Source organism: Lampetra fluviatilis, chromosome 50 (assembly GCF_964198595.1).
Source record: "Lampetra fluviatilis chromosome 50, kcLamFluv1.1, whole genome shotgun sequence".
Classification (NCBI taxonomy): domain Eukaryota; kingdom Metazoa; phylum Chordata; class Hyperoartia; order Petromyzontiformes; family Petromyzontidae; genus Lampetra; species Lampetra fluviatilis.
This window is the reverse complement of record NC_136324.1, coordinates 8,695,533-8,706,604: the sequence shown is the minus strand read 5'-3', so window position 1 is coordinate 8,706,604 and position 11,072 is coordinate 8,695,533. Positions and strand designations below refer to the sequence as shown.

The 11,072-nt window shown below is 46.3% G+C and overlaps 1 protein-coding gene across 3 annotated transcripts in view; it reads right to left on the bottom strand.

The window, feature by feature from the left end:
* Positions 1–234: 234 nt before the first annotated feature.
* The window catches only part of LOC144948689 (uncharacterized), a 91,755-nt gene continuing 80,917 nt past the window's right edge, over positions 235–11,072 (bottom strand). For all 3 annotated transcript variants that reach the window (XM_078878342.1, XM_078878343.1, XM_078878344.1), the window contains one exon: positions 235–4,637. In XM_078878342.1, the coding sequence (XP_078734468.1) occupies positions 4,549–4,637 (89 nt within the window). In that variant the 3' untranslated portion in view covers positions 235–4,548. The remainder of the gene's footprint in view (positions 4,638–11,072) is intronic.

Genomic DNA, 11,072 nt, shown 5'->3' with positions numbered 1-11,072 from the left:
GGACACACGTCCAACAGCAAGGGTTCCTCGCTTATAAACAGTGGACAGGTCACCAGCATTGGTTCAAGCAAACCTGACTCTGCCGAAGAGCCACTGCATGTTGAAGCCCGGTCCAGAGTTTGCTTGTGTCGAATTAAATGTTGCTGAAATTATGCACTCCCAAGTAGACCACGTGGCTGATGGGATGTGTAAAACAAGAGACTTTAAACAAAATTACGCGGAGGGACAGAAATGTGGAGGCATGTCACCTTTTTTTATTTTGCTAATTCAAAAGAGCTTCATAGCTTATCGGATTTCTCCATGAAAATAAAGATTCGTATTAACACCTGAAATATTCCCACAGCAGCATGTGGTGAAAGCTTGAGAAGGGTTCTCAACACACGCAAACCCAACGTGGATAGCGGCCGCCAAAAAACCTGCACGTTATCGCTGTGGATATTTCCTCCACGAATAAAAGATCACGGACTCGCAAAACCTTGAATGCGGTGAGGTGCAAACCACCAGGCGAATATCACCCAATACAATGCACGTGTTCTGGTGGGACAAAACGGACTCCACTGAGCTATCACTTCGGTGTCGCGGTGGCGAGATGTTAACTACCTCGCCTGTTACACAGGTCTTGGATACGATCCCAACCCCGACGCCTGTATATTTGGAGTCTGCATGTCTCTCGCCTTGTGGTCGCGGCCTCTGGTTTTTCCCTCCACATTTAGAAACAACGCGCGTTTAGAGTATTTGGCTGCTATCAATTTCCACGTGATAAGCCAATTCGTTGAGCTATTATTTGTGCCCAGGTAGCTTCTGATAAAGAGCTATATAGCTCAGTGGGCCTTACCTGGTAACGTAAAATAGTTTACAGTTTAGTTTATAGTTCAGCAGTGGAATGGCATACAACATTAATCGTGCAATTGCAGGCTGCTTCTTTTTTCAAATACCACGCAAAAAAATATTTTAAAATTAATTTCATAGTTGGCGAAATCCCCAAATGCTCTTTAATAACACATTTCAGCAGATACAGCATTCAACAAATTCTCTTACAACAAAAACAATATACAGAAAATAGCATGCATTACTTAAATACAGTACTGTATTCATACAACAACAAAAACCTTGCGATCCTGACCAATGTAACAACATGCTCGTCTTGAAATACCTCATTTCATCCTCTCGGGAACGCTTCTCTGTCATGGGGGTAATGCAATGCTGGAAATTAGCTTCGTTTCTATCGATGTCTGAAAACCCAGCTATAAAGTTCAAGAGAAACATAAAACGTTTCGCGGGCGATCCTGGAGGGTTGCTCAGTGCGGAACGCGTAATATATTTGGGCGTCCCTCTCCATGTCACGAGCTACTACCGAACGATGGGGGACCGAGTGCATTGGGAGCGAACTCTCTACACTGCCCCTAGCCGACAGAGCCACTGTTTAAAATAGCCGCCGGTGCCTGCGGAGTAATTGTGAAGGCGATGGACTCGCTCGGTGAATGCACGTTAAAAGATACTGCCTGAAAACACAAAGAGGTCTACACGTTGAGAGCACCTTGGATATCGAGTTTCACCAGCGTTCTGACTTTTGTAAGTTCATCACGGATTTGGAGAGTACATGAACGTATTGGCGGTAGACCGATGGTGCGTGGTATACAAAAACAAATATTTGGGCGATAATTATTTCTTTTATTTATTTGCCCCGGCGATTTGCAACCCCGGTGAGAAAATCTTGCGGGGTGGTGGCGAGCGTCAAAATCAGATCTCGTGAGGTCGAAGCAGTCGGAAGATGAATGTCAGTTCAAATTTAGATTTTAGAATGGTTTTACGAGGACTGATGTGTTACGCTGCACCAGTGTACCCGCCAACATGTCTACATGTAAAGGAGAGCACAGCATCTCATTCTCGCGTAGAACTGGTTTCCCAACGCGGGTATACAGTTACTGCGAAAGGCAAATTGCTTTGTGTTTGGCAGAGGAGCGATGTCCCTCCAAAGTGCACCACGGCCAATTTTTACCCTCTGCAAATTAGCTCACGATGACAAAAGGGCGCACGAGCGAACACATCGCCACCAGCTCTGCAAGCAGATATATTGACAAAGGTGGCGTCGGTATCACGAATGCTTCGATGCTATCGTGTTATTCGAAGCCGTTGCTTTTGTGTGATTAAATGTGACATTTACCGACAACAATGACGCTCCGGCTGGCAGGACTCACAGGACGTCATTTACATTGGAATTTGCGTTGGGCGCACAGTTGGTTTCTTTTTAATGCTCCGGGGGAAATTGACTCGGCAATTATTTGCTCGCGTTTGGATAAGTACCCAGCACATTAGCCATGTTGCTGGGAATTGTAAATGCTCTTAAGTGGCGATCACAATTTTAAAGAATCGGTGATAAAGGTCTAGCACGCAGCACGCATTTTTAACTGTCATAAAGCCGGTGTTGATATCTTGAATGGGGTTGAGTACCATCGACGACATTATCAGCAGATTTCGGAAGCTAAGTAGGGTTAAAGTTGGATAGTGTTTGGGTGACCACCCTGCAGTGAAAAAGGTATTATAGGCTCCTGCAGGGTCCCACCAAAATTCACTGTTGTACTGTCATATGCTCCACCATCGCTGCACTGACCAGCATGGTGAAGTATGGCCAAAACAATGCATATGAACTGCATGGCGTGGGAAAGCCATCATCCAGCAGTAGATTAACAAAACAGGGCTGTACAACATGTAAATCAAGAATATATCACGGGTCTGTACCTTGGCGTGGGTTCAGTAGGATTTTTCCCAAATCAGCAGGAACATGGCACCCTCTCGTCACAAAGTGATCACATGGGTTTTGAAGCCAAATCAACGGTACAGTAAATGCCCGATAGAACATGGCTCACGACACCGTGGATTCAGATATACCGCGGATCGAGCCATGTCTCCCCCCCCAAACTCCTCCGTAATAAAACAAATGTGAACCTTATGTCTCTTGCGCATCTCTGCGCGTCTCCGCGCGAGTGCATCCGTGTCTGTGTGTCTGCGTCTCAGTTGCCCGTCTGCCCGACTGCCCATACGCGATCAAGGTTATTTGAAAGGGCAGAGGGGTGGCGGCTGCTGGGCTGTCGGGCTGCGGCGTGCATGGCCAATGGAGAGCGGAGGGGGCACGAGGTTCGTTCCTTTCATATAATTACGAAAATACCGCGGCATGCCACTTGGTTGAGCTACTGTTTGTGGCCAGGTCGTTTCTGATAAAGAGCTATATAGCTCAGTGGGCCTTACCTGGTAAAATAAAAATTGTTTATAGTTTAGTTTATAGTTCACTCCGGATGCTGCAGTGGAATGGCTGACAACACTAAACATACAATTGCAAGTTGTTGCTTTTTTCAAATTGCATGCGGAAGATTTTAAAATTAATATCATAGTTGGCGAAATCCCCTAATGCTGCCGTACTGTGGCGTGCGTGGCCAATGGAGAGCAGAAGGTTCCGTGTGGTTTTAAAGTGCTGTGCCTATTGACAAATATATGTCTTTGCTGTAATTTTTTTTGCGAACTAGTCCTACAAGTTGGTTACCCGGTCGGGCTGTTGCCACTGTAAATGGTGCTACGCCATGAGGACATTTGTGCAGCTCAGCGACCTTTCAGAGTGCATTTGCCATTATCACGCGGGTAGTATCGCCTGCACAGGCAAGTGTCATTTACACTCCCCCCCCCCACTTCCCGACGCCTGTGTCATATCCAGATTATCACTCTTATTTAACAACTTGGTAGATGTTTTTTTTTCCTCCACAGCTCGCGACTGGTTTCGAATTCCCCGCGTGGTAGTGAATGCTTGCACGTCATCGGTTACACATTTCCCCCTCACGAGATATGAGTGGGGTAATGTGGCAACGACTCAACGCGCGGAGTGCAAGGAAAATGGCTCACGTTTCTTGTTGCCTGTTCACCCTCTCCCGCTCCGATGACGTACGTGTGCGTGTGCACGTCGTCGGTTTTTCTTCCGATTACGTTACGATTACGTACGTGTACGTCATCGCGACAAAATCGATTCCGAATGGAATCGGAAGTAAAAAGGCCACGCGGGAGGGCGTGTGTGGCACAGTTTGACGCCGGCTCTCGTAGAGTGCAGTCGTGTTGCTACGGTTCTCTGCGGTGAGTACAGAAAAATGTCTTAAAAAACAGCGGCGCTACTACGCCTCTCTAAATGAAATTAACGCCGAACCGCTTGCGCATATCGGAGATTCAGCAGGTGAAGGGGACACCCCACCCTGCAACTTGCAGACATCTGGGAATGGTAAAGGGTTAAGCTGGCAAAGTTGACCGGGGGTGAGGTGGGGGGGTTCAGCTCGGAATTCTGAAAAAGGAAACAGAACCCACATTGCATGTGTCAAGTTCAATGGCGCATTCTCACTCGCAAAAAAAAAATCTTCTTTGATGCGTCCACCCAAAAACTTCTGGCGTCTTCGAAGAAGCGTTCAAGCACGGAACGCTGCGCGTCTTTCTCTGCGCCGGCTTCACAAGCAGCCGGCGGTGGCAAACGGGACTTTGCTGCGGTGTTAGGCGTGTCGTAGTTGTGCCGCACCGCTACTGGACTTCCAGCTGCCAGAGTTGCGAGCGCCTGTTCTGGTTCCGCAGCATGATCACCGCCTGGTTCCTGTCGATAATCCCACTCCCTGGAATGAGACGATGGCAGCAATGCACGTCAGCTTTAGATCAGTTCATTCATTCATTCATCAAACACTCTCCTCGCCGAATTGTCCGACTTCGAGAGGGTTTTACTTTGTACTCGAAAGAAAAACGTTCAATGCACAGAACAAAAAACTCTGCTACTGTAATGATGTCATATGAAGAAGAGGCCAAATAAAAAAAACATTGGGAGAAGCCCTATGATGATGTCACATTCAGAGGGTATTCCCTTCAAAGCTGAAGTATCCATTTGCATCTACTGAGGATTCCGAGATGGATATTTCCGTTGAGTGGATTGGACCCTGGTCTATTTCCATTGGACTCATTGCCCACAGCAAATATTTCGTAATCCCAAACAGCACTCAGTGCAGACATGTTTTAAGTGCTACAGTTACCAAGTAAACATCATTAAACAAGTGCCAATTCCAGTGACTCAAGTCTTTTTTTTCATCTATTGCAGTGGAAAACCAGAGAAAGGCAGGTGGCATTCGACCGTGTAAATCCGGACCACACTATCATGAGCCTCGGAAATTTCAGCAGACGAATTGGTGACATTCCTTCGGGCTGCCCTTTGACTAAAAGGACCTGGGGACATGAACAGAGCCATATTCAAGAAGAAGGATGTTCAAGAAAGTGCTGCCTGGGATGTTTGGCCAATTATTATTATTATTACGTACCAGCAAGCCTGTGCATGTACACAGGAGTGTGGGTTCGACCCCGACCCTGACGCCTGCTGTATATTTGGAGTTGCAAGTCTTTCTCTTCCTGTGGTCGCGTGGATTTCTCTCTGGGTCCTCAGGTTTTCCCCTCCACATTTTGAATCAACGTGCCATTTGGTGTATTTGGTTGCAATAAAAGTATACCGTCATAAGCCACTTCGTTGAGCTATAATTTGTGATGGCCGGGTCGCTTCTGGAAAAGAGCTGTAAAGCTCAGTGGGCCTTACATGGTAAAATTAAAAATAGTCGAAAAATTATTTGCTCAGGATCCATGGCTGGGGTGAAGGGGTTGGCGTGATGCCCTCCCACCCGCACACCAGCCAGCCAACCAGGAAGCCAGACAGTATAACTTAATAAAATATATGAGTATGTTTGCACATTTAAACCTTGAGTTTCATAACGTGAGGAATGGACAGACCTCTGCACAGGTCTGTTCCTGCCAACAAATATTTGTTATCTCAAAGTAAAACAAGACGTCACAGGGCTAGGCCAGCGTGTATAAACAAAGAACCAGACATATCACTGCACAGATCTTATTTTGCAATTTGGAAGGCGTTCAAATTGCCCTGTTATTGATTAATCGGGCAGTGACCTTCACAGTGATTTCTCAAATGTGTGACGCACGGGGGCGGGGGGGGGTACTCAAGCCCCTCACCTTTCTCCACAGTTACAATCTTCGGACGCCACAATCATGCCAACGCATTACTTGTTTACTTCTTTAAATAAAAATAACGGCATAGACCACGCTGGCGAGATGTTACCTACTTCACCTGGTATACAGGAGGTCGTGGGTTCGATCTCAACCCTGACGCTTGCTGTACATTTGGACTTTGCATCTCTCTCTCCCCGTGGTAGTGTGGCATTTTCTCCGGATCCTACGGTTTTTCCCCTCCACATTTAGAAACATGCGTTGAGAGTATTTGGCTGCTATACATTTTCACGTGATAAGCCACTTTGTTGAGCTATCCTTTGTGGCCAGGTCGCTTCTGAAAAAGAGCTACATAGCTCAGTTTAAATAGTTTTAGTTTTACCTTATATGAACCAGCCCTGTAAGTGAGTGAGGTGGAAGCGTTGGGGGGATTGGAGGTGGCTGAAAACCCTCTGATGAAGGCTCAGCCCCACTTATAAACTATTGTCAGGCCACGAATATTAATACTGTACGACTAAGCAATGGCGTCGCAGTCTTTCCTCGTACACAACAGGGGGGGTGGAGGTAAGAGCTCAAGTCGAACGAATGAGAGCTAAAAGCAGGTCATGGCATTAACTCATCCCATTTAGCGTCGGACATTTGTTCAGAGTTTAATAGTAACCGTGTTGTGACACCCACTTAATTTTTTTTTGTTTAAGCCTCATCCTTAAAACAAGGCTACAGCTTCAGAACTGCTTTTTGAGGTTAGTTTGTTGTCCTTCCCCCCCGCACCTCCGATTAGCACGGTTGGCTACGTACGGTGCGAAAGAAGTTCAACATACACGCACATAAAGCATTCCTTGGAAATCAGTAGCCCCCCCCCGTACCAAAAAAAAAAATCACTCGGAAAACATCGCTGCGCTGGGCTGGAAAAAGTATTGTACGAAACTACCTTGAACCCAAGTGCGGTGTGATAATGGCCGTCACCTGGCAACCTGGACACATGTGTGGGCGCTGCAGTTACAACACTGCTGCTGCTAATCAGAATTGGTTTGGGGCCCACGCGGTGCAGCGCCAGGTGCATTCATGTTCTTACCATGACCACCGTCATGGTGATAACATAAATACAGGGGTTATGGATACCGCTCGGGATACATTTTATAGGGGTTACACCATCGGCGTTATAGATACCCATAGCGTTGTGAGGTGCCTGTTGAAAGACTGTACGGAAAGTAGGGTTTCCAACAAATCCGTTATTCAGTAACTTTGCTGCATAAACTCATGGAATTTATTTTACAAGCAACTTGACTGAATGACAGAGTGGCTATGAGAAACGTGCATATGCTCACCTGAGGAATACATCTCTGCTTTTGAGCATGCATGTACGCGGACGGCTCTTATGTTCATCTGCTGCTGGATGAGGGCCTCCCCACACCCTCAGGTTCATGAGGGTCACACTGGGCCATACTGGTGAGCACGAGTTGGTGCGAAGGCCCCCCCCCCGGTCACCGAAGACAACTTGTTTTGAGGCCAACCATCCGAGCACTATCTACGCTCAACCATGCTTAGCTTCCGTGACCGGATAAAGTTGGGTGCATTCCAGGTGATTTTTTTTCATAGGCTTGGCCATATGTGCTGCATTAATTCAGCGCTGGTCAAACAGCTGATCACAATAGAGATTGCGGAGAGTGGCTTTAATGATACGAGGCTTCCAAAAAAACACCGGTTCCTTCTTCCACAGTTACCCCCAGACTCCAGTGGAACATTTGGATACCTATTACTTGCTGCGAGCTAATAAGAGAGCAGGCCGAGAGGCTAAAGCACGTTTCATTTTTACATGGACGTGCAAAAGTCAGCCTTTGGCCAAATCACAATGAACACACCAAGTCTCATGAACCTAAGCAGGGCCTAAGCCTGGATAGTGCGTAGCTGAGCAGCTAATATGCATAGAACAGATGCTGTGCGATACAGCAGAGAGCAGTGCAGCAAAATACTATAAAACTATATATTTTTATTTTATCAGGTAAGGCCCGTTGAGCTGCGTAGCGCTCTTTCAGAAGCGACCTGGCCATCCCAAATGATAGCTCAACGAAGTGGCTTATCATCATGTAGAAATTCATAGTAGCCAAATACTCTAAAGGTGTGATATTGATTCTATATGTGGAGGGAAAAAACGGAGGACCTGGAGAAAAATCCACACGTCCATACGCTTGTAATATACCATGCTCCCAACAGTTATGTAATATACCATGCTCCCAAATACTATGTAATATACCATGCTCCCAAAAGCTATGTAATATACCATGTTCCCAACAGCTATGCTCCCCACCTTCACCATACTGCAGTAGCCAGCATGGTAAAGTATGGCCAAGAAAACTCCAATGACTCACACCGCATGGGGAGGACTTCATCGAGCAGTGGTTTGAAGAAAGGGTATGTACATGGATGGAACAGAAGGTGTTTTAATTCATTGTTAAGGTTTCTGTTGAGCGTCAGGAGCAATGTGGGGACAGGCAGTGGGCTGTGAGAGGGGGTTTTCAACCCCCACAAATGTACCGGCCCGCTGCTACCTTTGTTTAAATAAATGATCGTAACGGCGATGGCTCCGGCTGCCAAGCCACAATAAAGCTGTGCCATGAGGCTACGAGCGGGGTTGGCAAAGGGACCACAGTGCAGCATTCGCGGCTTCAAACTAAATCGTTTAACTTTATGGCCTCGCCTGCAGCGTGGGCGCGCTGCCATGCTGACAGACGAAAGAACGGTGCTGAACCTCTTGGGTTGAGGTGCGGCAACAATGGGACACTTTCGGTGTCCGAGTGGAAGCGCGCAGGGGCAAGCTTTGTGGAATTCCGTGGATTTTAGATGCACAATGAATGCCACGAGCAGTGGGGGTAAAGGGAGGTAATACATGCTGCGACAAGGAATAACAGCAAATAACAACGTTGAACTCTGATGTGGACATCGCCATGCAATTTATCAGCCGGTAGATTTGAGCAGAAAGCATGCAAACTTAGAAACGTTACAGTTTCTGTTCCCGGTTTTGCATGGCACATGGCAAAGGTGCAGCACTGCAGTTGTGCACGCACACTGCTGGTGGAAAGGGCCTCCCCACGAGAGGGAACTAACTCCAGTGAACCCTTTTATTTGTTCAGGGAGATAAACCTTTGACAGAGTTGTTTAAACAAAAAAAGATTTAATAATTTGCACTGCACCTGGTGGTAGCAAGTAAAGCATTCCTTGGAAATCAATGACCATTAGGGTGATGAGCATGGAGATCTTTACCCATTTGTCCAAGGGCTGTGTTTTTTGTTTTCCCATGGGACCTAATCTTTTCCCAAACCTTCACGTACTGGCCTGGAAACAGAACAGCAGCCCCTTAAGATACCTGCAGGTGCGTGGAGAGGAGAGCTTGAGAGGAAGTTGCGCTCATGGCGTGGCCTGACCTTCAAACAACAATTCCCTGTTATCTATTTTACAATCACTGTCCCCCTTTCGTAATTCCTACCCCATTAAAACCTAAGTGACCGTGCCTGAAACGGTGCACCTCTGCTGTGTGGGCAAACTATGTCGAGAGAGGGCATTAGTAGAGATCAGGAGATAGGTGAGTGTGAGAATGTTAAATACATTTGAGAGTAATGATAAATATGTGAGTTCAGGCAATATTTTAAAAATATTTGTTGGGTCTTTTGCTTCCAAACCACCACACACACACACATTTCGTTCCAAGTGCGCTATTGGTGTCATGTAAAGAGGCAAAGAATTTGTTCAGAAATCTCGGCGAGAACCTTTGGTTCCTCCAAAAATTCCTTCAATTTGCTTTTTGTTCCCATTACACAGTCGGGGGTGGGAAGTCGCACTTCCCCATGCTGCTACGAGACTGTCGGATTATGGAGCCAAAAAGTTCAAGTGCAAAACTAAACGTGATGGGGTTTTATTGCGTGCAGCCATTGGTGGCTGGGCTGAGACAGTACATTCACTGGTCGCCTGGATTTGAACCCAGAATCCCAAACGACGTTGGCTAAGCGCCCTGACCTCTCAGCCACCTGTCCACCTCAGCAGTTGTTGTTGTTGTTATACCCCTCTCTTTCTGTGATATTATAACTGAAGTTTGTGGTCAGCACAAGAGAGACGATGGGAAAATTGTCTTCCTATGGGCAGAACTTGAGCACACGCAGTCACTTAATAAAATACGTGGGGCCTACGCCAGCAGACACACAAAACGGCAGAAGTCTCGGGCCCAGAGTTAAAAAACTGTCGTTGTAAACGATACATTAGCAATTGCAGCCGTGGCTAATGAATAACCACTTAAATTAGAGCCGGTGATGAAAGCATCTGTTTGTGAATCCGAGGGTGGGGTTCAGCAAAGACCGTTTGTATTACTGGAACTGACGTCAGTTCTTTTAATAGATTTTCAGTTGCAATGGAGGAATATCAAACAAGTGTGTGTCATGTGGCTGTAAGGCTTAAACCTTGCAGCCAATAAAACACCTCTCAAAATGGCCACATACTGTATTTTTTTTAACCAAAAAACGTTCAACGTTTGTCGCAATATATACGTAATGAATAAATATTACTCACAGAAAGCATGGAATGGTCTGTTCTACTAATATATATTTAAGGTTTGCCTATGCACCATTATTAATCTAAATCATGCATTTTGCAGAAACAGAAAGCCCAACCTTTTTTGGCCTACAAATATGATTTAAGAATCGAAATTTGGCAGCAGAATAGGGTGGCTTTGCCTGACTATGAATTGTGAGGACCACTAAACCCGAGCCGGGGCCTGTGACTGACTGATTGAATCATATTTGTCAGGGTGGCTAGATGTTAACGACCTCGCCTGGTATACAGGAGGTCGTGGGTTCAGGCCTGACCCTGACGCCTGCTGTATATTTGGAGTTTGCAAGTTCTCCTCGTGGTCGCGTGGATTTTTCTCCGGATCCTCCAGTTTTTCCCTACATATTTAGAATCAACATGCGTTTCAATGTATTTGGTTGCTATAAATGTCCACGTGATAAGCCACTTCGTTGAGCTATCAATTGTGGCCAGGTCGCTTCTGAAAAAGAGCTGTATAG